Source organism: Molossus molossus, unplaced genomic scaffold, assembly GCF_014108415.1.
Source record: "Molossus molossus isolate mMolMol1 unplaced genomic scaffold, mMolMol1.p scaffold_m16_p_16, whole genome shotgun sequence".
Taxonomy (NCBI): domain Eukaryota; kingdom Metazoa; phylum Chordata; class Mammalia; order Chiroptera; family Molossidae; genus Molossus; species Molossus molossus.
In genome coordinates this window covers 59,101,838-59,127,925 of record NW_023425351.1, presented here as the reverse complement: position 1 = coordinate 59,127,925, position 26,088 = coordinate 59,101,838, and the positions used below count along the sequence as shown (strand labels likewise).

The following is a 26,088-nucleotide window of genomic DNA, read 5'->3' as shown; positions in this document are numbered from 1 at the left end:
AATGTCTTCTGTCTTCGGTGTCAGAGCCCTTGCTAAATGACCGCGAGGGTAACAACATATATAAAAGGCAAGATTTATATAATCCACAGCGGTGTGCGGCGGGTTGATGCTGTGAGGGGTAGAAATGACGGCTAGAACTGTCAGCACCCTTGGAATGTTCATGGTTTTGTGTGGGATCAGACATTTAGACAGAGAATTAAGCCTCACTGGGTAAGAGACTCTCATTGGAGAATGTTACCAAGAACTATGGGAACAAGGCAGGGAGGGTCGGGAGAAGCCTCCAAAGGAGGTGCATTTCATTTGGGTCTTGGAAGGTGTGCAGGAAGTCTCCAGGTTCGGGTGGTGGAAGCACACCCTCGCAAGATAAAACATTACGCACAAGGGCCCAGAAGCACAAGAAAGAGCAGGGAGTCTTGGCCGGAGAAACCGACCTGGGAATAGATGAGTGATGAAGCTGGGAAGCTGTAGTAATCAAGTCAGGCTCCCCAGATGGAGCTGAGAGATGGGTCCCTTTCCCTCTTGCTTCCCAGCACCCAGCTGGCACAGGTGGAGAGAACGCGTGCATGGTGCGTGCGGGTGTCCCTGCCGAATGAGGGCGCGAGACCCCGTCACTGTTCACGGCTCCTTCATCCCCAGCACATCCCAGCTCTGCTCCCATCCTCCGCTCCCATCCTCCGTCAGCCACGTTCCTTTCTCAGCGTCTCCCAGCCCCCTCGGTCTTCTGGTGTATCCTTTTCACCACACCCATATCCTCGGATCCCTCTGTCCTAAATGCCAGTGTTGGCTCTACCTCCTGACTGCCTGCATGTCACCTTCGCTCAGGCAGCAGGCTGGTGCCCTCTGGGGACACTGCCGTCACCCACCGCAAGCCTCTCTCCTGCTCTTCTGCCAGACGTTGCTCTTACCTGATTGCCTTTCTCCCTGTGCTTCTGTCTCTTTTGAAACCCGCAGCCTCGAGCTCTGAGTCTTCATCCGTGTGCCCCAGGAGACAGCCCGCTGCTGCATTTAGCAAGTGCTTAGTAAACACAGACTAAACGAACTGAATGAATGAGTTTCCCCTCCCTTTGTGTTTTTGCACCTGGCCCATCACACAGTGTCATGTGTGCCTACTGAACAGTGCACTGTGTAGTTATAGGGCCCTGGAAACCATGATAATTCATGAAGGAAAATAGTGGGAGTGAAGCATTTGTGAGGAGCAATGTCGTGAGAGTTCAGAGCAGGTTGGAGGCCATGTCATTATTGGAAAACACATTTCTGTGGGAAAGCAGAAGCTTTTCAGTGATGTCAGTGTTGTGTGACACTATTTCAGTTTTCATGATCTCATACTGAGGTTTATATATGTTAATTTATTTTTCAAATATCTCCAACGTGTATGGGTTTTATTCTAGTGACTAGTTGTGATATGAGATAAACCCGACCACCCCGTCCTGACAGAGCCCCTCCCCTTTGTACTGGCCTCAAGTTTTCTGCAGACCCAGCTTTGCTGTCTCCATGACACTTGTCACCGCTCGGCTTCGACATGTCGGTGTCCGTGTCCTCGGCTGGAACATAAGCCCCGTGTGGGCAGGTGGCCCTTCATGCTCTCGCCAGTGCGCCCTGAGTGCCTCGCGTGTAATGGACACTTGATTAAATATTTCATGCGTGAGTGAGTCTTCTCATTATTCTATAGAAAAATCTATCTAACCATTTTCCTTCTGCCCGATATTAAAAATGTATCGTACTTAAGTGTTTTTTTTAACCTTGAGGAGTTAGCAGGGGCCGCTAACTCTGTAGATTTAAAAACCTTTGCATGGCTCGGCCGGTGTGGCTCAGTAAAAGTTGAGCATCGGCCCATTCACCAAAAAGTCACTGGTTCAATTCGCAGTCAGGGCACATGCCCAGGTTGTGGGCCAAATCCCTGGTGGGGGGCACGCAGGAGGCGGCCAGTCGAGGTTCTCTCTCATCGACGTTTCTCTCTCTCCATTTCTCTCTCTCTCCCTCTCCCTTCTTCTCTCTCTCAAATCAATAAAGAAAAAAATTAAACAAATAAAGACCTTTGCATGCTCCTGACACTATAGTCATCCCTAGTGATTAATGGTTGTTTGCTTGTTCGAAGTGGTTTTTAACTAATTGGAATGATGTTGCTCAGAGGCGTCCTCCTCCTTTGGCATCTGGGTGTGCCGCTGACTTGTTCAGAGTAGATGGACAGCAGCAGGGAGCCGCCGCTGAACGTGTCAACCACGGGGTCAGACGCTTCGCACGAGGCACCGCCACACGGATGTGAGAGATGATAAACTAGCGTCTGACACCTTGTCCGTGCAGCACATTAGTTAAAGAGCGCTGTATTAGCATCGCAAGAACGGCAGCCACGAGCGGAATACACACGCGCACACACATTTAACAGCTGGAGACGTAGCCGCTATCTGCTTTGAACTGGGGGGCAAACGGAGCCTAAAATTAAGTGTCGGACACATGACACCTACGGATTTTAAACTTTTTATATGGTCACTTCTCAGGGAGGAAGAGTAACATGAAAACTAGTTTGACTCTAAAAAATATTAGGGGATAAAATACATCTGATGAGTAGAAATAACATCATTGAAAGGGTAGGGGGGAGAGCTGGAGCCACCCTGCTTGTGGTATGAAGGACTTTTGCTGCTTCGTAATCAATTAGCCCAAATGACTCTGAAGGCCTCCACCGATGTAGAAAAGGTGCAGAGAAATAATGTCACGGAGGAACAGAGAATCAGTGGAAAATTAGTTTGGAATCCATTTTGGGGGCTTTTCTTAAAAGCATCAGAAAAATGTCCTGCACTCAATTCTCTCTGGCCTGTATATCAAACATGTAACCCAGATATTTTTATTATTAAGGCGATGCGCTTTCAAATCAAAGACGTGGAGGAACAAGGGAGAAACCTGCGACCCTCCCGTCTCCCTTCACACCTGCTCAGAATGCCAAGTGGCGGAAAGAGCAGACCTGGGCCCCAGAGTAGAAATGGAAAATAATGTGCAAGCCAAAACAGAGAAGGTTTTTTGATTCAGCAACCTGTGTCATTTCAAGGAAAAATGGACCTGAGATAAAAAATAAAAATAAAATAAAGGAGGGGAGCTTATTAGAAGGGAATAAACAGAAGGCAGAAAAACCTGAGACATGAAGGAGGGTTTTCGATGATGATCCGTGGGAAGTGCAGTTACAGACCAGCAGGGGAACTGTCTTTGGGCGTTTCGCTTACTGCCGCTGTCCGTCCCTACGGACGCTGGATGGGGCCTGTCGAGTGGAGTTCTCCTGCTTGGGAACGGTGAGCACTTCCATGAGACCCCAGGCTTCCTCGTCACAAATAAGACCCACGAACCCGGGGAGGCATTGCTCAGTGAGTCCAGATTTCCGCCCATGGCCCCGAAGGATCCTCCCTCGAGGGCCGTCAGCCACACAGACCAAAATGACGAGACCTGTTGGGAGGAAGGCTGAGAAAGTGAAGATGGTGCTCCTGGCCCAGGTGTGCGTGCACTGGGGGAGCTGGAGCTCATGCTGAGCGGGGTGTCTGTGGCCAATCAGAGAGGATCGTGGGGTTTCTCTTTCGAAAAATAAGTGCCAGCTTCACGCCTGGGTCTGAGGAAAGACCTAGATGTGATGCTGTGTTTCTCGCCTTTTCGAGCTGTTTTCTGGAAAAGAACCGTCAAGCCCTTTGATGTCTGCCTTCCTTTGGGCCTGGGTGGGTTATGCCACTAAGAAACGACTAGTATGAGGTATGATATCGACAGGTGTCTCTGAAAGCATGTTTTACCCCAATTTCACCTGGCCCACACTTCTTCAATAACGGCCAGTCGTGACCGTGGTGGCAATAGCAGCTATACCCGCCTTAGAAGTCATCATAAAAGAAAAATGACGGCAGAGACTACCACTTATGAATTAGCACTAATTATCATTAGTAGCAGGAACTCAATGGCATTTTGAGTCTATTTTCTAATGAAATCACCATAGCAAACCTGTGAGATAAATCTGTAGTCAGTCTTTCCTTTATGGCGAAGCAGGGGTATAGAGGAATTAAGGGACCTGCTAACAGTGATACAGCCACTGCATGGAACAACCGGGGTGCGAACAGGGCCCTGCAGTTCCATCTGGGCGTCGGGTGAATGCCTGTCCACACGCCCTGCCGTCTCCCTATACACAGCTCTCGGTCCATCGGGTTTATACTTGTGCATATTCAATGTCCAGTGAAGAAAAGCCTCTTCTGCGTTATTCAGTGCTCAGTACCTCGCACCTAGTATGCTACTAAGTACTACTGAACAAGTATCTAGTGAATCCGTTCAAATGAATGAATGAATCAGACAGGGCAGAAGCCCCCTACTTGCAAATCCAGATGCACAAGACAGCTCCTGGGTGTGGCAGATCGCTTCATGGCTTCTTTTGTCTTATGCCAAAACCTTGTTCTGTTGTCGAATTAGGGCAAGAAGAGACACAAGGAGGACTTCTGGTTGCTGGGCCAGCACAAAAGGAACTTGGAGGATGCCACTTCATCCTAAGAACAAGTAGAAAGCTGAACAAACATAAAAATCAGTAACTCAGATCGGTAAGAGAAGTGAGGTCCCAGAGCAGTCTGCTGCCCCCCTTCCAAATTGGAGAGATAAACAGGTGCATAGAGCATCCACAGAGCAGAAACCTCTTTGGGAATCAGCTCAGTGGGGAAACCTGACCTGTAATTGATGAGCTGCTGAAGACTCGGGGCGGACAACTCTGAGAGAGAAACTCCAGGCAAAAACCAATTTCTAGAGACTGAAGAGGCATCAGAACAAGACTCAGATATGGCAGGAATATTGGAATTATCTCGCCAGGAATTTAAAATAATTATGATGGAAATGATAAGAGCTTTACTGATAAAGCAGACATGTAGTAACAGATGGACACTATAGGTAGGTAGATGAGAATTTCAAGAAAGAGCCAAAAAGAAAAAAAGAAAACTAGCAGAGATTTAAAAAAAAAAAAAAATGGTCACAGCGAAGAATGCCTTTGATTGGCTTATGAGTTGACTGGACACAGCTGAGGAATGAACCACTGTGCTTGAGATAGCCCAACAGAAACCTCCGAAACTGGAAAGGAAACAGAAAAAGAAAAAGACTGAACAACAACAAAAAGAATAAAATATCCAAGAGTTGTGGAATAGCTACAAAAACTATGGTGTACCTATAACACCAGAGGGAGAAGAAGGAGAGGAACCAAAGAAATAGTTGAAACAATAATGACTGAGAATTTTCCCAAATTAATGTCAGACACCAACCACAGATCCAGGAAGTTCAGAGAACATTAGCCTTCTTTAAAATGAGCAATCTCTGCTCTGTGAAAGACTCAATGGATGAAAATCCAAGCCACCAACTACGAGAAAATATTTGCAAGACACATATCTAAAAATATATACAAATAACTCTTAAAACTCAACAATAAGAAAACAACCCAATCAAAAACATGGGCCAAAGAGCTTTACAGACACCTTAATAAAGAAGATGTACAGCCCTGGCCGGTTTGTCTCAGCGGTTAGAGCGACAACCCTCTGAAGAGTTGTAGGTTTGATTCCCAGTCAAGGGCATGTACCTGGGTTGCAGGTTCCATCCCAGACCCCGGTCAGCGTCATGTGGAAGGCAATCAATCGATGTGTCTCTCTCACATTGATGTTTCTCTCTCTCTCTCCTTCCCTCCCTTCCCCTCTATTAGAAAAGCAATGAAAAAATATCCTTGGGTAAGGATTAACAACAACAAAAAAGACATACAAATGGCAAATAAATATATGAAAACTGTCATCAGGGAAATGAAAATTAAAATGAGATGCTATTCTATACCTATTAGAATGGCCAAAATTCTGCATACTGACAACAACAAATGCTGACAAGGACATGGACCAATGGGAAGTCTCCGTTATTGCTGGAAAGAACGCAAAATGGTCTAGCCACACTAGGAGATGGTTTCATGGTTTCCTACAAAACTAAAGGTCTTCTTATCATGCAATCCAGCAGTTGCCCTCTTTGGTATTTTCTGAAGGGTGTTGAAAATATATGTCCACACGAAAAGCTGCACACAGGTTCATATCGCACCGTTATCTGTAATTGCCAAAACCTGAAAGCAATCAAGATGTCCTCCAGTAGAGAAAGGGATGTAAAAAGTAAAAACTGTGGTACAGACAAGCAATGGAATATTATTGAGCACTAAAAGCAAATGAGCTATCAATCCCTGAAAAGAAACTTAAAGGTGTATTACTACATGAAAGAAGTCAATCTGAAAAGGCTACATACTCTATGATTCCATACATATGACATTCTGGAAAAGGAAAAACTATGGAGAGAGTGAGCATGTCAGTGGTTGCCAGGGGTTAGGGAGGAGTGAGGGATGAATAGGCTGGGCTTCGAGGATCTTTAACACAATGAAACTACTCTTTGTGCTACTGTAATGATGGATACATGTCATTATATGTTTGTCCAAACTCACAGAATGTGCAACGCCCAGAGTGAACCCAGGTGTGAACTGTGGACTTGGGGTGATGATGATGTGTCAGTGTAGGGTCAGCTGTAAGAACCGCACCTCTCTGGTGGGGAATGTTGATAATAGGGAAGATAATGCATGTGCAGGGTCAGGAATATATGTAAAATCTCTGACCTACCCATCAATTTTGCTGTGACCCTAAATCCGTACTGGAAATAAAGTCTATTTTTAGAAAAGCTATGCAAAAACACAAATAGAAAAAGCACGATGCTGCAGTCTCACTTCTAGAATTCAGACATCACCATATCACCAAGAATCCATCCAGATGCCGGAGATAGCGCTGTATTTACTGTACAGTGCGTTCATCTAAAGAATGTTCACTTCGTGCCTGCGTGCTAGGTGCAGGGAATATTGCAGTAAAAAGGTAAATTGAAAGCTATCAGATAACAATAAGGGCTATAATGCATTAGAAATATTTAGGGGATTAGTTGTGATCAAGGAAGACTGCCCCGAGGAAATGACAGTTAAACTGAGATCCCAATGACAAGCCAAGGCCAGCCTTGGAAACACCAGCGAGAAGAGCTCGCTTTCATTACCAGCCCTCAGGTCGGGATGGGCGCCATGAGTCGCAGGGACTGAAAAAAGACAGGAATGTCTGGGTCTTGGATCATCGAGACCCAGGCAAACAGAGGCGGAGAGTGCTTTGCAGGCGGAAGATGGGATTTGGATCTTATCAGAAGGGGAAGGAGAAGGCAGTGAAGGATGTGATGCTGGAAGAAATGATGTCGGAATTAGCGACCTGTCTCAGTGGCCGTGACAAGAGCATGTTCAGTAGAAAAGTGGGGAGAGAACCCCAAGTGGAGTGATGGCACAAAGTGCTGAAACTGTTGACCTGAGGTTGCCGGTTCGATTCCCGGTCAGGGCACACCCCCAGGTTGTGGGCCTGATCCCCAGTGGGGAGCATGCAGGAGGCGGCCAGTCAGTATTCTCTCTCATCGATGTTTGCATCTCTGTCTCCCTCTCCCTTCCCTCTCTCTCAAATCAATAAAAGAAAAAAAATTAAAAAGAAAACAGAGACAGGGAACAGTAGCTGGGGTAGAAGAGGGGTGGGGGAGGCTAAGGGTTTTCAAAATATATAGTAGCAAAAATTTGAAACAATACGAATGTCTACTAATAGGGGGATGGTTAAGTTATTAGCTTTTCAGTGGGTACACGTATGTGTGACATACATTTTTAGTATGGATGAAATACACCTCAATCACAATTTTTGAAAATAAGTAGATGCGGAGATCGCACATATAAGATGACAAACTGGGTGGGCACAGTTGTCCATTTGCTGTTTCCACCAAATGCCATTGAAAGATGACAGGGAAGGGACGTAAACTCCAGACGGCAGTAGCAATGCGGGAGGAGGGGAGGGCAGCCCAGGGACTTGGACTGTAGAACGTCGGAGGCTCCGGATGTGAGGCCAGGAGTGAGAAAGAGGAAAACGGATTATTTATCAAAAAGTCTTTTCTTTATGCCTCGGGCACAAAAGCGAAAGAAGTGTGTTCCGTGCACGATTTTCTTTCAGGGTCGAGGACGAGCCGAGTTGGAGCACGTGGCGTGAGACCAGTGCTGCAGAGTCACCTTCACATAGTTTATTGACCCCAACGGTGATGCAAGATAGGGACAGTATGTAGGAAAGAAAAGGAAACTATGGCATGAATTTAAACAACTCCTGACATATAAGGAAAATCTCTTTGGTTTTCATGTTGGGAAGCTTCTTTGAGGTTCTCAGCACTTAGGACATTGGACTTCTGAGAATGTAGTACAAGGGAAAATAATCCAAACCAGACTAATTGGCCCAGCATTTGAACAGTGTTTACACAGCCATTATAAGGTAAATGCAGCTTATTGATTTTTTTAACGTTGAATCAATCCACAGTCATAACATAGCAAATCAGGGAGAGTGCGTAGGGTGGAAAATAGGTGTGATTAACCTTGACCATATAAAAACAATACTGTGGATGACAGAAGGTGGGGCTTGGAAGGAGAGGAACAAGTACAGAAAACATAAAAAGGAAATGAACACATAGAAAAAAATTAAAACGAGTCTTTATTTGGAAAATCATATAGATTTAAATATATTATTTAAGGTTATAAAAATAAAAAGGGCAGAGGACCTGAATTGACACTTCTCCAAAGTGGACATAGAGAGGGACAATAGACATATGAAAAGATGCTCAGCATCACTAATTGTCAGAGAAATGCAAATTAACACCAAGTGAGATATCACCTCACACCTGCTCGAATGGCTGTTATCGATAAATCCCTAACAAGTGTTGGCGAGAATGTGGGAAAAGGGGAACCCTTGTGCACTGTTGCTGGGAATGCAGACTGGTGCAGCCACTCTGAAACCAGTGTAGAGGTTCATCAAGAAATTAAAAATGAAACTGCCCTACAATCCAGCGATCCTGAGAATATATCTGAAGAAACCTGAAACACTTATTTGAAAGAATATATGCACTCCTATATTAATTGCAGTGTTATTTACAATAGCAAAGATATAGAAGCAACCTAAGTGTTCATCAATAGACAAGTGGATTAAAAAGTGGTGTGTGTGTGTGTGTGTGTATACATTTATATATATAAAATTGAATAATACTTGGCCATAGAAAATAATGAAATCTTATCATTTGCTACAGTGTGGATGAACCTAGAGGGTACTATGTTAAGTGAAATAAGTCAGGCAAAGACAAAATACCATATGATTTTACTTATATGTGGAATCTAAATAACAAAATAAATGAACAAAGTTGAAACAGACTTAGACACAGAGATCCCACCAGTGGTTGCAGATGGGAGCGAGGTTGGGGGACTAGGTGAAAAAGGGGAGGGACTAAGACATACAAATGGGTAGTCACAGAAGAGTCATGGGGATGTAAAGTACAGCCGAGGGAATAGAGTCAGTAATGTGATAACTATGTCTGGTGCCAGGTGGTTACTACAAATATAAAGGGAACACTTTGTAAAGCATATGCTAGTCTAGCTATGATGCTGTATACCTGAAACCAATACAAAATAATGTTGAGGAAATAAATTACATGGCAAAAAATAACCAGTTAAGAATTAAAATTAATAATACCAAAAGGAAACCAAGGAGAGGGGAGAAGGAGCCACCATATGTGTGCTAATTCCTGACCATTGTCATCAAGGTGTCCACAAATAATTCTCTGAGACTGATCTCTGAGAGACTGAACAGAACAACTATGAAGAGGTTGCCCCTGGAAATTGCACCTGGGAGACACTTGAATTTGACCAGACCGTGTGTGTTTTACTTAACAAATATTAACAGTTTCCAGTGAGAAGAAATGGGACAAGAGAGTGGTGTTTTTCATGACAAGTCCTTTGTATAATTTATTCTTAAACCATGTGCATGCTTTCTTTTGATAACCATAAAAAGATAAACAGTAACCAGGAAAATGACAGAAGCATAAAAGTTGCTAAAGTTGTTTGTTTTATCATGATAACAATTTTATTTTTTAAATTATTTTTATTAATTTATTTTTGTTACAGATGTTTCTCTTTTTTCCCCCATTGACACCCTCCTCCCCGTTCCCTCCCACCCTGTCCCCAGCTTTGTTTTCCATGTCCATTTGTTATGCATACATGCCTATAAGTTCTGTGGTTTATCTCTTCTCCCACCACCCCTATTTCTGAAGTTTGTCAGTCTGTACTCTACTTCTACATCTGTGGGTCTCTTTTGTTCATCAGTTTGTTTAGTTCATTATAGTCCACAAATAAGTGAGATCATGTGATAGTTGTCTTTCTCTGCTTGGCTTGTTTTGCTTAGCATAATACTCTCCAGGTCGCTCCATGTCATTTCAAAGGATAAGAGATCCTTCTTTCTTACCACTGCATAGTACTCCATTGTGTAGATGTACCACAGCTTTTTTATCCACTCATCTACTGATGGACACTTGGGCTAAGTAAAATTTTTATTAGAGCGAGATGTGGCCATAAAGACGTGTGCATGGATGTGGATTCTGGAAAAACAGTTTATAAAAATAAAAGTAATTTTGTTAATTAGTAAAATGTTCTGTCATTTAATAGAAGTATTTGAAATGTAAATATGTAAGAAGAGTATTTTTTTTAGTTGTGTTATAATTCATCTCATCTCCATTTTATCCTCTTCCCTACTATATGGATATGGTGAGGTTTTCAAAGGTTTATGAATCTTAGATTCTCAATAATTGGGCTGAATTTACTCATTTATCTGAACTAGAGTTTGCGCCTGTATTAGTCAACTCGAGCTGCTATAACAGAACAGCATACACGGTAGGGTTTAAGCAACATCGGTTTTTCCATGGCTTTGGAGGCTGGATGTCTGAGATCAGGGCGTTGCAGCATGGTCGGATTCTGGTGGGAGCTCCCCTGTCTGCAGACAGCAGTCGTCCGCCTGTGTCCTCACCTGGCACAGAGACACAGAGCTCTCTAGTTCTCTCCCAGTATGACACCACAAGCCCTATTGGATCAAGATCCCACCTTGTGAACTCATGTAACCTTTGTTACTTCCATAAAGACCCTCTCTCCCAATACAGTCACATTGGGGGCTAGCATTTTGACATCTATATTTTGGGAGAATGCAGACATTTGGTCCATTGCAGCCCCCACTGAATCACGTTTTTATGGGCTGGATTGAACACATGGACACATTGTTTTACCACGGAGACATCATGGAACTGGGCAGTGGCCATTCTTCCTGTAGGCTTCTCTGAAAACTCCGGAAGACTAGTACTGGAAGTTCTGCATAAACTGACCCCTGCCCTCACAGATGGTAGAGTTTTAGGCTCTCCAAACCCCGGTCCCCGCTGTGCCCCTGCTAAACACAGTCGCAGCAGCAGTTTTCTCCTGACTGCCAACAGCACAGTGGGCCCAAAGCCCCGAGGGCCCGTCAGCCCTCTCTTCTGTCAAACCATGTAAGCGCTCAGCTTCCCACGCATTTCCTGTGACCCTCACAGACACTGTAAGGTGGGCAGAGGTGTTTTTAGGCACATGTTGTTGGTGCTGGAATGAGCAAGATTAGCACTGCCCAGACGTGTCGTGCACCCTCCCGCGACAGGAGAGTGGAGCGCGCTCTGGACCAGGGGCCGATGAGGTCTCGCCTGCCTACCTGGGTTAGGCCGAGGAAGGGTTGTTTCCATCCGATTTCTCTTAATTGATTCACTAAAGGAAGCAACTGCACTGGCAACGTCAGGAAGATCGCTTGCGTCCTTCGTTCCCTGTGTCCGTCAAGCCCGAATGATACGACGTGAGCACGGGGCTGAGCTCCCTGGCAGTGTGACCTTGGCGGGTCGCTTCACCGCTCGGAGCCCGTGTCTCTGTACACTGGAAGAAATAATTATGTCATAAGTTGTTGGGAAGATTAAAAGTGGTTTATCTAAAGTATTTAAAACAACTATTTCCATGTGCAGTATTATAAAATAATATCTAACAATTTATATATGTCTGGAGCTATGATGTGTGTCTGGAACCCTGATGTGTGTCTGGAGCTATGATGTGTGTCTGGAACCCTGATGTGTGTCTGGAACTATGATGTGTGTCTGGAACTATGATGTGTGTCTGGAACTATGATGTGTGTCTGGAACTATGATGTGTGTCTGGAACTATGATGTGTGTCTGGAACTATGATGTGTGTCTGGAACTATGGTGTGTGTCTGGAACTATATATGTGTTTGGAACTATGGATGTGTGTCTAGATCTATGGATGTGTGTCTGGAACTATGATGTGTGTCTGGAACTATGATGTGTGTCTGGAACTATGGTGTGTGTCTGGAAGTATATATGTGTTTGGAACTATGGATGTGTGTCTAGATCTATGGATGTGTGTCTGGAACTATGATGTGTGTCTGGAATGGCATTCACAAGCTTATGTACCATGTTCCCAAGCCTGATTTGGTCAGACTTTCCCAGGCATGTTCTCATAGTGATTTCAGAGGAACTAGAATGAACACACAAGCACAAAACACCTCTTCAGAAACCATCCCACACCTGGCTCATCATCACCTCCATCTTGTTCTTTGACAAAGCAGGCCACAAGGCTCCCCTTCCCTTCCTCCCCCTCCCCCAGACCCAAGCAATGGAGAAACAGATGCCACTTTGTGATTGACAGACCTCAGGTCATATTGCAGAGGGTCCATTTGCACTGAGAACATTTTTGTTATCGATCTACTACATTGTAATTCCAAAGGAATTGTGGTAGAGATATGAAATGATGATGATGATCAATAACCATTTTTATGGTTCATATTTGTTTCCATTTTTGCTTTTGTCATGGTTTCACTCATCCAACATTCGCACAGGGGTTTGCCCAGGAGGTCGTGCTCAGAGCGTGCATGCAGCTGGGCACCTGCATGCACAGCATCTCCCGTCAAGTGGGCGGATCTGGGCGGATGAGTGATGGGTTTTCCTGCCACGCTGAGACAGAGCAGACACACAGTACACTGTGATCCTCTCCCTCCATATTTGTCTTGACAGGAGCAACAATCTGGGCTGCTAGGAAGAGCAGGCCTTGGTACCCAGGGCCATCTGGGATGCCAGAGACATGTTTCCTGTTGACTGCCTGTGCGTCTCTGCATTCCCCCTGTGAGCTTTTATTGTTAGAACCCCGATGCCCAGCATGCACTCGGGAGGCAGCAGAACCTGCCAGCATGGTGTGCAAGTGTTCACTTCACAGCTGGTGAGCAGCAGCAGCAGCTACACATCTGGATGGCGCTCCTGGACAAATAGCGCCATCAGGTGCCTGGGGCGTCTGGGATGAAGCTTTGACGTGGGATTAGGAAACTTTGCCAGCAGTGGTGCCTGGAGACAGGAAAGGGCTGGCGGAGTCAGGGAGACAACTGGCGTGACTGTCCCTGGAAGACACGGAGTGCGACCTATCTGTGTAGTGCAGTAAAGCCCAGCCTGGATAAGGAGGGGCTCCCCTTTACCTCTCCTCGTTTGGTATCTTTATCTTTCTGTCTTTCTTTTTTTCCCTTTTTCTATATTTTCTCGCTTTTCTCTTGTTCTTATACCCACCTTTCCCTGCTGCCTTTTACTACTCCTTCCTTATCAGTTGTGTTTCTGTGGGTCTTAGCCCTCTGCACCTAACACCATCTCACAGTGCTGCGACTCCGCTCCAGTCGGCTGGACCCCAGAGGCTCTGCTGCGCTGCACTGTGTCCCCACGCAGGCTGGGAGCCGGCAGGAGAGCACGCAGTGCCCTCCAGAGTGTGGAGGCGCCCCTCCCGAGCACACAGTATGCGGCAAGCACTTCCAAGTGCTTCAGAAGCAGTGCTAACCCTTCCGCAAACAGCAAGACAGGCGCTATGGCCGGCGTACCGAGGCCCGTGCTCAGACAGGTCCCGTGACGGGCCCAAGGTCACGATGCTAGTGAATGCCACAGCGGGCCCTCGGGTCTGCGTGCCCCCAAACGCCACGCCCTTTTCACCACTTCACTCCCGTGTCAGAGTAAGAATAATATTAAGGATCAGAAATGTGAGCTCTCTCGCTAAGAATGGTAGTGCTAGAATGACTCTTTTTTTGGCTTAGTGTAGGAGAAATCTAATCAGAGCAGAGGCTGTTTTAATCCCAGCCTGGGAATGTCAAGAACACAGCTGGGACTTGAACCGGCTTTCTGACACTCAAGGGTAGGAGCTGTGAAATATGATGACCAACCAGACAGTTCTTTGAGGCGTCTGACAAATAATCACTGGGTGCCTGCTCTGCGCCAGGCACTGTCCTCAAGTCCTGGATTCTTCTCAAAACAAGAAAGATCCCTGCCCTTGTAGAGGTTGCAAGGACATGGGAAGAGATAAATAATAAACAATAGACAAAATAACTTAGCTGTGCAGTGTGTGAGATGATACTTGTTATGGTGATGGAGACAATAGAGCATGATAATAAGCCCTGGCTGGTTTGGGTCAGTGGTTAGAGCATCAGCCCAAGGACTGAAGGGTCTCAGGTTCAATTCCTGGTCAAGATTGTGGGTTCAGTCCCCGCCCCAGTTGGGGTCATGGGGGAGGCAACCAATCCATGTGTCTCTCTCACATCTATGTTTCTCCCTTTCTCTCTCCCTCCCTCCCTCCCTTCCATTCCATCTAAAAATCAATGGGAAAATATCCTCCAGTGAGGATTAACTAAAACAAAGATAAGTATTAGAAGCTTCGGAAGGAGGAGAGTTGCATTTGTTAAATAGGGAGAATGGAATAGGACTTCTGGAGGAGATAGTATTTAAGAAAGGCTTGGAGGGAGTGAGAGAATTCGCCGTGTAGGCATCTGGGAGAGGCGCGTTCCAGGCAAAACAAGAAGTGGGCACAGTGGGCATTTGTGAGCAAGGGCAAGGGGTGCGGGGGGCAGAATGTGAGAGGGAAGAGCGGTAAAGCTGACATCAGACACTGCGGAGCCAACGCTTGAGGCCTTGTAAACTAGTGTAAAGATTTAAAATGAGGGCAAGGGAGAACAGAGTGACCTTAGGTGTATTAGGTACCTGGATGAAGTGACCTAGTAGGTGCAGCGTAGTAGTGTTTCTGATCAGGATTGTAGCGCTGTTCGTGGTCCAAAGGGATTGGAGTGTGGATGTGCATGGAGGTAGACCCCTAGGGTTTTCCAGTAGATTGGATGTGGAATGCGAGAGAAAGGAGGGAGTCTGTGATGAACCCACAATCTGGGGCTTCAGCAACAGGAAATACAGAGTTTCAGGTGAGATGAAGGCAATTTTGAGAAGTACATGAGGTTGGTTTGGGACATGTTGAACTTGAAATGTTTACTAGATATGCAAATGTAACTGAAGTCATCAGCTGAATATATGAGTAGTAGTTTGAAGAGAGGACTGAGCAGGAAATATAAGTGGGGATTCATTAACATATACCATGGTTTTTTAAAAAAAACATGAGTCCTTGCCCTGGCCAGTTTGGCTCAGCGGTTAGAGCATCGGCCTGAGGTCCAGAGAGACCCGGGTTCGGTTCCCGCTAAGGGCATGTACTTCGGTTGCAGTTTGTCCCTGGCCCTGGTCGGTCGTGCAGGTGGCAGCCACTTGATGTGTCCCTTTCACATCGATGTTTCTCTCTCTCTCTCTCTCTCTCTCTGTTCCTCTCTCTCCCTCCCACTCTACCTGAAAAAAAAATGGAAAAATGTCCTCGGGTGAGGATAAAAAAAATAAAAATAAAAATAAAAAAACATGAGTCCTGGTCGGTTTGGCTCAGCGGTTATGACGTTGGCCTGCGGTCCAGAGAGACTCGGGTTTGGTTCCCGCTAAGGGCATGTACCTCGGTTGCAGTTTGTCCCCGGCCCTGTTTGGTCGTGTGGGTGGCAGCCACTCGATGTGTCCCTTTTACATCGATGTTTCTCTCTCTCTCCCTCTCTCTCCTTTGCACTCTATCTGAACAAAAAATGGAAAAAATCTCCTCAGGTGAGCATAATAAATAAATAAATAAACAAACAAACAAACAATAAATAAAGGCATGAGATCTTACGAGCGCCAATATGATGTGCAAACTGGAAATTGGTGCAGTGGATGGTGAGATTTGTCTGGCATTGCTCCAGAGACAGGACTTAAGAATCAGTGGGACAAAAGGAAGACAAAGAACCCAATTAAAAAATGGGCAGAGGAACTAAATAGACACCTCTCCAAACAGGACATACAAATGGCTAAGAAACATATGAAGAAATGCTCATCATCACTAATCATCAGAGAGATGCAAATTAAAACAACAATGAGGTATCACCTCACACCTGTCAGAATGGCATCCATCAACAAATCATCAAACAACAAGTGTTGGCGAGGGTGTGGAGAAAAGGGGACTCTAGTACACTGCTGGTGGGAATGCAGACCGGTGCAGCCGCTATGGAAAACAATATGGTGTTAAATCACAAACTGAAAAATTGAACTTTCATTTGACCCAGTGATCCCACTTCTAGGAATATACCCTAAGAAGCCTGAAACACCCATCAGAAAGAATATATATACCCCCATGTTTGTAGCAGCACTATTTACAATAGCTAAGATCTGGAAACAGCCCAAGTGTCCATCAGTAGATGAATGGATAAAAAAGCTGTGGTACATATACACAATGGAGTACTATGCAGCGGTAAGAAAGAAAGATCTCTTATCCTTTGAGACTACATGGAGGGACCTGGAAAGTATCATCCTAAAGTGAAACAAGCCAAACAGAGAAAGACAAGTTTCATATGATCTCACTTATTTGTGGAATATAATGAACATAACAGTCTGAGGAAGGGGGTATTCCCAGAGACGCGGAAGTGGGGTACAGACTGACAATCCCCAGAAGGGGGGGGGGGGAGATAAACCACAGAACTTATATGCATGTGTGCATGAACAATGGACATGGACAACAAACTGGGGACAGGGCAGGGAGGGACGGGGAGGGGGGAATCAGTGGGGGAAAAAGGAGAAACATCTGTAACAAAAATAAATTAATAAAAAAAAAAAGAATCAGTAGGAAAGATGATGGGAGTCTGCTTTTGCCTTCAATGTAAATGACCATTTTAAATGGAGTGACCTGTTTCACAGGATACGTTTTCTGATACCACAAATTTTCAGGAAGAGTCTTGAATCTAGATCATTGTTTTCCCAAAATCTTTATAGCCCCCCAACCCCTCCCCCACAAAAAAGAGAAAAGAAAAAAACAGTAATTATTTTCTATTAGGGTATTTATACTTAGTCTTTATTTATCCAAATAAAGTTTACACACACACACACACGCACACACACACACACCCCTTAATATATTTATTATAATCCATCAAAACCTGCTAAGTAGCCATTGCTGGGTGGTTGTGTGTATGTTCTTTTCTCTCCCCCTCCAGTCTCCTTCCCCTCCCCCAACCTTGAGTAAGATTCCATACACAATGAAAGCCAGTGAAACAGTAGACGGAACTAAAGAATCGCATGGCAAGGTGGTTAGAAAAGGAAGAGGGGGTGTTGGAGCTCGCAGACACGTGCTTGTAAATGAGATGCTGCAGGTGTTTACCACTTCTGATATGTGGCCATGAGCTCTGTCCTTCCAGTGGGTGTACACACTCTTGCTGTCTCTGCTTTCCCACAGTCCACTCTCCGGGCCTCGTGTACGCTTACCCGTTAGGAGTGTACCGCCGTTGGGAGCTTAAAATTGCAGTGTTCTCTCATAAATCAAAACCCAATAACTTAAACAGGAATTTATATCACAAAACAGATATGGGATCATTGGATTACAAAATGAAATCCAACTTGAAAACTTCGGTATGTGTTCTTTCCATAACAGACTTCTTGAAAGCATTGAATTATTTTATTCACAGAAAAGCTTCCAGTTTACCTTAAAGAATTTGAAAATTAAGAGTTCTTTCTAGTTTTATCTATAAATCAGAAATTGCTATAAAGCATAGCTGAAATTATTGTCTAAAATAGAATCATTTGCAAAAAAAAAGAAGCAATTTGCAGACAAACTTTCCCTTAAAATGTGCCTTTTTGCATAAAGTGAGGTCATCCTGTGAAATACAAAGTAAAGGCACTTTCTGCTTGTGTGTAGAAAAGCCAGGACCAACTCAGAAGGGAAATGCCTGAGTTCTGCCTGGTGTCAGGATGCACAGAGGTTGGAATCACAAGCTGCCTCCGGCAACCCAGTGCCCCCGAGCTGCAAGCCGGGAATGCTGCAGGGACCGAGCCTGGGAAAGACCCGGCGGATGCTTCTTTCATGTTTGCCTCTGGGAACGACCTTTGTTTTATTAGTTTACTGTTTCTAATAAATATGAAATGCTCTTTCTTTGTTTTATGAACTCTTGTTATTTTGGTTTAGGCTCTGGTTGTGGAAAAACACACACAGCGCATCAGACGAAAGTGCCATCAATCGGGTGTGCAGGGACGTGTGAGTGTTGGGTGGCTGAGGAATGGACCGCAGTTCCCATAACTATGGAACTATTGAGATGCGATACATAGATTGATGTGCGTTAACAGATGATTGTTGTTTCACATTGCATATAGAAAGAAAGGCATTGGGTTATGACATTCACTCCCCAACGCTTGCTTGCTATTGGGGACGGAGGGCACCTGGGGTGTGGCAGAGAGAAGTTCAGGCAGAACAGATGAAAGTCAGCTCTGAGGACCCTGGGAGCAGCCGTAGACCCGGCAGCTGGCGTCACGTGGCTCATGGCTCGTGATGAGGAGCAAACTGACAGCAATTCCGCAGTAAAGCCAGGGCAAGGAGTCGGCTGGGAAACGGAGCCTGTACTTGTATCCCTGTCTGATTAGAGAGACGGACAGCGCTTACTCACGCTGGGAATGCTCTCCCTCCCCCTTTGATTTACTCTGCAGTTTGCATGGAGGCACATCCCTGGAAGTCCATGCAGCCTGAGAAGTCCATGGCTGAAGCTTTGTGTGTATTGCTGCCCACGCAAGGGACAACCAAATGACCGCTTCGCAAGAGTATCTTCTGAAGGAAAAATAACTCTGCTTTTAAGTGTTAGCCTCAGAACACCTGGGTTTAAGATCAAAGGGAATGATATAAAGGAAGCATACATGGGGGCCTGGCGAGGCTGAGTTCTGAGATGACTTGGCACGTTTGAGTTCCTCTCCACCGGAGCCTCCCACGGAACGGGCTTGTCTGGGTGCTGAGGGTCCTCTGTTTCCTGGGAAATGAGCAAGTTAAGACATGACCCTCCAGGAGGTTTAGTACACTGATGTATACGCAGCTTTCTCCTCTGTCCTTTCCCTTCCTAATGTCCAGCCTGCTGTGGCTGGTTTATCGGAGTTTTCAAGAGCGTGGTTCGCTTTACCTGCAGGGAGCATGCAAGGGTGACAGGGTAATGATGTGTCGGCTGTGAATTCATTCGGCTAATCGGAAGGCGATGTGTAGAGCAGGAAAGCGCCAGACTCAGAGGTGCTGACTTGTGAAACGTGGCGGTAAGTGCATTTCTAGCTGAAGGAGCCGACGTTCCAGCGTCCTAATCATGAAAAGAAAAGGAGACGATGACGGGCAGAAAGGGGAAGGCGGAACAGCAGCAACACCTTTACTGGTCTGCACCATCCGTGCCGGAGGCCCACCTCTCACCAAAAGGAGGAGAGCAGAGGGCAAACGTCTGGCAGCCTGTGACTCGGGGACAGCAGGTCGAAGGAAGACGCCAAGGTTAATTAGGAGCCATGTGAGCACAACACAAGTGGGTGGAGGGGAGCAAGGGCTAGACGTGAGGTTCACTGCTGAATAAACAGTAAGCAGGTCTGCGAGCCCGGACTCAGTGAGAGCGGCTGCATGTCTTTAATTCATTCACTTATTCCCGGCGGCCGTGCAGAGCAAGGCCCTCTGGAGAGCTGCTGCAACTGCGCAGCCCGCACTGAGCATGTGACAGGGTCTCGGTTGCTGGGGCTGCAAAACAAATTACCCCAAAATTCAGCGGTAGAAGACAACTGTTTATGATGCTCGTGGATTATACGGGTCAGGAATTCACTTAGGGCTCAGCAGGGACGGCTTGTCTCTGCAGCGTGGGGTCTGGGGACCTCAGTGGAAAGATTCAAAGGCTGGTGGCTGGAGTCACTTGAAGCTTGTTTGCATATGTGTCTGGGGGGTGGGGTTGGTGGCTGATGTCAACTGTGACCTTAGCTGAGCGATTGGACAAAATTCCCACACACGGTCGCTTCGTGTGGTCTGAGCTTCCTCACAGCATGGTGGCTGGGTTCCATAGAAGAGTGTCCGGAGAGGGTGAGCCAGGCGGAAACTGTCTTTTTATCACCGAGCCTCAGAGTCACACAGATAGCATAGTCCTCTGGCCAGAGCCATCACGGACTGAATGCCAGTCACAATAAAAGAAAAGCAGATAGAGATATATGGACATGTGCATGTGTATACATGTACAGATAAAAAAATCTATCCATTTAACAGGAGTGGAAGAAAAAATTAACCACATCACACAGTAAAAAGTGATAAGTACTTTAGTGATTACTTTGTCAGTGATGGCACACAGAATCGTGCAACTGAAATAGACTGATGAAAACTGACCCCTGAGCACTAAGCTTTCTAACCGTAAACCTGCTGCTCGTCTCTTCCAGCATTTTTACCATTATCCGTACTATCGTTTCCTTAATTTTTTTCTTAAAATTGACCTGTTGTTTTTTTTCAATTTTGTTTTAAAAGCGAATTAGATAATACTATCTAAAATAAAATTTTTTTGCTACAGTACATTTGCCATAAAATAAAAGCAACTCTGAATATAATAAGAGGAAAACAGAACAGTTGTTACATGCTAACTACACACTGTCAGTTGAAGGAGCTGAGACTGGAGGGACCCCTCCCTTCTTCAGAAAACAAGTCGGCAGGTGTTCGAAAGACGTTAAATCACACTCACAGGAAACTGAGGCTGTCCCCTGACTTCACCCGAAAGATTGAAAGAAAAGTGAAAGCAAACGCTCCCCAGTGAGAAGGTCAGTGATATTTATGGCCAGGTCCGTGTGCCTCCCAACATCTTTCAAAGAACCATCAATATTATCATCCTGCTTTGCTGGCAAACACTGGATCGAGGGATAAAAATTAGATAGCTGAGCTCTTATCCAGGTTCAGCCAAGTGCCTAGGATCCATGAGGAAGCCCAGCCTTGAGCCCGGTGATCGTTGTTAATTAACAAATGTATTTGTAACCTGCCATCTGTCAAAGGCTGGGGGGGCCCTCGTTCCTCCGTTTGGTTTGGTTTGGTTTTATAAACACCTCCTTAAAAGATCCAGGGAGCAATGGAGGGTCTTGGCTGGTTGCTTCCCCAGAAGGTCTAGCTGCCCCCATTATCTCATTACCATTCCCCACCTGCTGGCGGAATTGACTTCCTGCTCCCCCAACCCCCCACTGTGGCATAACTGATATTCTTGGGCTTTTCAGAGCTGCCCGCAGTCCAGAGCTCCCAGGCCGACATGCACTCTTTAGTATGCAGTATCTAAGTCCTGTAACGTTCATTTGAAAGATAATTATTAGCATCTGCCAGGACAAGTGTTGTACTAGGCCCTGGAGATATCAGAGGACAAAAGATGGACACGTTCTTGGAATACAGAGAAAGACCACTTGGAGGCAGCTCTTACCCCACCCCACCCCCCAACGTTTAACGACTTGCTTAGCAACCCCATTGTCTCGTTGTCAGAGTATTCATCAGAAAACACTACCACCTGCAGATGGTTCCCAGTAGAGATGATAACCTGAGGATAGATGGCATTTCCATGGGCTTCTCTACCTGGAGCTTTACTTTTTGGTTTTCAGGGGTATGGAGAAGGTCTGCTCAGGTTGGGGAGACAACAGTCAGATATTTTCATTGGGGAATCTGGCCGGCAGCCCTCACTGCACTCTAGGACCTATGATAGTGGTGCCTTTCCAGGCCAGGGGCTGGCATTAACAGACCTCCTCTTCCTTCTTCATTTGTAGTCAGCCGCCGTGAAGCTGTCCAAGCCCGTGGCCCTGTGGACGCAGCAGGATGTCTGCAAGTGGCTGAAGAAACATTGTCCGAGTCAGTATCAGATCTACAGCGAGTCGTTCAAACAGCATGACATAACTGGTAAAGTATGCAGTTTCCAAACTATTCCCCTCCCTCTCCCCAGCCCTGGCTGTTCCCATACCCTCACAATGAGATAGCGTCTTTCTGCTTTCTGGCACGGATTCTCTTAGGGGCGACCGACTCCAGATCCCCGTGAGCCTTGCTACTTAACAAGCACAAGACCGTGTTGGAGAGAAGCATGGATTCCTAGCCTCCCATGTCAAGATGTGTGGGAGTCAGGATGAGGGGCTGGGGGCTCCCAGAGGAAAGGAAAGCAGTCCTAGAGAAAAGAAAGGGAAGACGTCTTTCAAAAGAATTTGGTTACAGGTTCAGCAGGTAGATCTTCTAAGTAGAAAAAATGTCTAAGTAGGAATTCTGAAGTGAATATAATAATACTAACTGACCGGCCCTGAGATGAATTCCTTCAAAGCACAAATTAAGGCTCCATTTGGATCAAGGGCCTTTGAGATCCATGTGTGGGGGTCAAGGAGCACAAAAAGGTCAGTACAATGAGCTGTAAAAGCCCTCAGGGTCAAGTCCCTCCTTTGGAGGAGGGGGCGGGCAAGGGGAAGAAGATAGGCCTACTGAGGGGGCCCTCGGAGCACAGGAGTCTTTCCAGACCTCGCCTGCCCTGCTGCCACCCTGAGGTGCTTTCCATGCTGCACCCCCCCCCCCCCCCGCCCCTGCAAACGCCATGATCAAAGATAGGACTGAGGAATACGCTCTGTGCGCCAAAACCAGGCTTCAAGAGGAAAAATAAATGTCAAGAGAGTGCTGAGCCCTGGCCAGTTTAGCTCAGCGGTTAGAGCGTCGGCCTGCAGTCCAGAGAGTCCCGGGTTCGGTTCCCGCTAAGGCCACGTACCTTGGTTGCAGTTTGTCCCCGGCCCTGGTTGGGTCGTGAGGGTGGCAGCCACTCGATGTGTCCCTTTCACGTCGATGTTTCTCTCTCTCTCTCTCCCCTCTCCCCCACTCTATCTGAACAAAATATTTTTAAAAAAAGAGTGCTGAGTGTGGTGCAGAACCTTCCTCGGCGCCGAGAGGAAACGGGGCTGCGGTGGAAACAGCCTTGCTCCGAGGAGCTCCGCGTTCTGGGTGCCTCTCTCCTCACCGCACTCTCTGGCTTCTGAAATCCCATCCTCTCTGCAGACCCATTGCTCCTGCACTTTGGAAAGCATGATTGCTGCCGTTCAGTGTTTGCCCTGGAACTCCGAGAGCTGCGCAGGTCCTCTGTGCCTGGAGCAGGACTTGGTGGGTGGTTTCGAAGTGGGCTCCGTGGAGCCCTTGGGCACAGTCAGGCTGCCAGGGGACCAGGGGCACGGGGAGTGTGCTTGGGTAGAGGTATGTCAACCAAAGCAACTCCCTTTGCTTTTTATATTCACATTGTATAGAAAACTTGATTTGGAATCACCCTGAAGTTTGAACATCACTAAACTAGATTATCATAGAGTCCTGAGGACCAAGTCCATAATGTTTAAATATATAAGGAACACACCCAAGTGTAGCGCAAACTGGGTTAACAGAGCATTAAATACTCCTAATTTAAGCGTGAAAAAAGGTCTTTAATTCACTTCCTCTCTCCTCTCAGTGGGAGGTAATGGCCCATTTGGATAAAATTCCTGAAATCCTGAGGGCAAGGTTGGAACTGTGCTTAGATTCCAGGTGTCAGATTTCATTTCCTAGTCCCTCTCTTAAGAACCTAAGAAGATCCGCGGAAGGTCAGCTCTTCCACCCCTACACGCGATCAATCAGCTGGGCACCGGTCGGCTGATTATGGTAGCCTTCATCAGGTAATGTCTGCCTAATGTTTCCTAATGCCTGTGATAGTGAGGGCGCAGCCTTTTTCATGATCTTATTGGAAAGCAGTGTTCGCTTTCATTAAGGGCGAGAATTATGAGATACCCTTGAGGGAAGGGTAAGCGTTCCTAATGGTTGGAAGAGGATGAGCGTTTCGCTCCTCGGAAATGAAGATCCCACGCCTCAGTGCTTGTGGAGCAAAGGGCATGGCTTTCCACGCTCTCTGCTAAGTGACACGAGGAGAGGGGGTGCGGGAAGGAGACTGTGCTTCAAACAGCTGGCCTATCGCTTTCGGCGGCATGCTCGGTCCCGTGGAACACTGCTGGCGTGGGTAGATAGCAACCTCCTCGGGACCTTGGGCGAGATCCTGGCAAGGATTCTGAGCAAGTCATTGAACCTCACTTCCTCATCTCCAAAATGAGAGAGAATGATGGCACCTGTCTCAGCGCGTCGTCGTGAAAATTAAATGCAATAATGTGAGTAAAGTGCTAAGTCAGCCGTCTGTTGACACCTTTTGCACGCCGGCATTGCACTGTCATTTACGTCTAGGCTCTTCGGGAGTGCCCAAAAGCACAGTATGACTTCATTCCAAGGGCAGCCTGCTTTCTGGCAAGAAGGGAAAGCAGGGAATTATTTGGGGACTTAGGGATCAGAGAGAATGACATCCGATTAACATCGGGTCCACTTCTTGACCCTTACCTATTTGAGGCCTCGAAAGACCAGTCTCTTCCCCTGTTCTCTGGCCAAAGATAGAATGTAAAATTCCCAGGGGATCACAAGTGCTACGTGACCAGAAAATAGCTTTCAGAACTAGGGCCAGCCTGCAGTGGCCAGCTCCATGATGCTGGAAGCTGTGGGAATCCTGATACCCTTGAGACTGGAATCAACAAAGCCAAAAGGCTTATCAAATATCAGGGTGTGGTGAGGGCACCCCCGTCAACAGCCTACGCAGACTGCAGGGTGACTTAGAAAGGTCCGGGCAGTGGGTGCCGCAGCTGAGCTGTGTCATTTTGTGAAGGTGACTTGATGTCCTCCAGCTTCCTCCAGCTGTGAAAAGGGGATGATGCTGGTCTGCGCCTGGTAGCGCTGCTGGGACAGAAGTTCGAGGCCACAGTAAGCATGCAATGAGTGTTAGGCGTCGCTGTTTTCTGAGGTGCTGTCCTGATTCCTAGGAAAATAAACAACACAAACAGTGTTGAATCCGTCTGTCTTTGTTTTCATGAACACTGGGAAATGAGCACCTCAGCGGGGGAGGGAAATAATCTGGGCTGGTAAATAAGCTGTGCTTGTGTGCAAGGCTGCAGTAAAGATGTGCATGAGTCTCTTCTTTATGCTTAGATTTTCCTGAGTACTGCTGTTCATCTGTTTCCTTAAAGTAAGGCTCTCCAGTATCATGCTCATTGAGGAGGCATGCTATATCAATGAAACATATAAATAACCCCTTAATTTAAAGGCAAATGGTACAGTGAGGATATATATTAAATGCAAAGGAAAGAGGATGGAGTTTCTGACCACAGACCTGGGTCAAATCCTCCTACCTTGTCCTCCACGCCCAACCTTGGACACATGCTAGCTGTACAACATCATGCAAGTTTCTCATCAGTGAAACAAACATAATATTTATCTTAAAGTATGACGGGACAGATTAAATGTCATGATGGAATTGAAGGGCCTAGCTCAGTGCATATAGACATTGATTCATTTAGCAAGTATTTCAGAGCATCTGCCCTGTACCAGGTTTGGGGAATGCAGAAGTAAATAAGGTCGTCAGTGGTGTGTGTGGGTAAAAATCTGTGCTTCCATGGAAAACGATGCATCGTCAATAGCACACTGTTTTATATCGTCTCAATCTGTGTCTACAGAGATGTTACAACTCTGTAAACTGATAGCAATACGACATAATTTTTGTTGTAGACATACGAATCCTGCCCCACGGGGTTTCGGGTGACTTCCCTAGCTACTGTGGAAAAGGTTAGCTGTGCCTTCCATTTACACATTCATCCTTCCCTCTACCTGATCTACGAATGCTCCTGCTGTGGGACCCTCCACTGGGCCGGTTGTAACATCTTACCATTTTCCTCACTAACGACTTAAATAAGATCTTAAAACATGCTCATTGTTATATTGATCGTGGTCATGATTTTAACTTTTGAAAAACATGTAACCTTCCACCTCGGTAGTTTAATTTTTTTAATTTAGGATTTAGCCAGTCATTTCACTGTGTGGACATTCTCTGATGCCTTTGTTTAAAGGAAGAACCCAAAACAAACTTCGCCCTTAGTTTCTCCAAAGTCTAAGGAAACTTTTGATATATTTTAACCCACCGGCATGC

General features: G+C 46.1%; 1 protein-coding gene across 1 annotated transcript in view; it reads left to right on the top strand.

Annotated features, from left to right (window-relative positions):
- SAMD12 (sterile alpha motif domain containing 12) overlaps positions 1 to 26,088 on the top strand; it is a 397,021-nt gene that overhangs the window by 131,827 nt on the left and 239,106 nt on the right. The window contains exon 3 of the mRNA XM_036264449.1: positions 21,854 to 21,983. Coding sequence (XP_036120342.1) covers positions 21,854 to 21,983 — 130 coding nt within the window. The remainder of the gene's footprint in view (positions 1 to 21,853; positions 21,984 to 26,088) is intronic.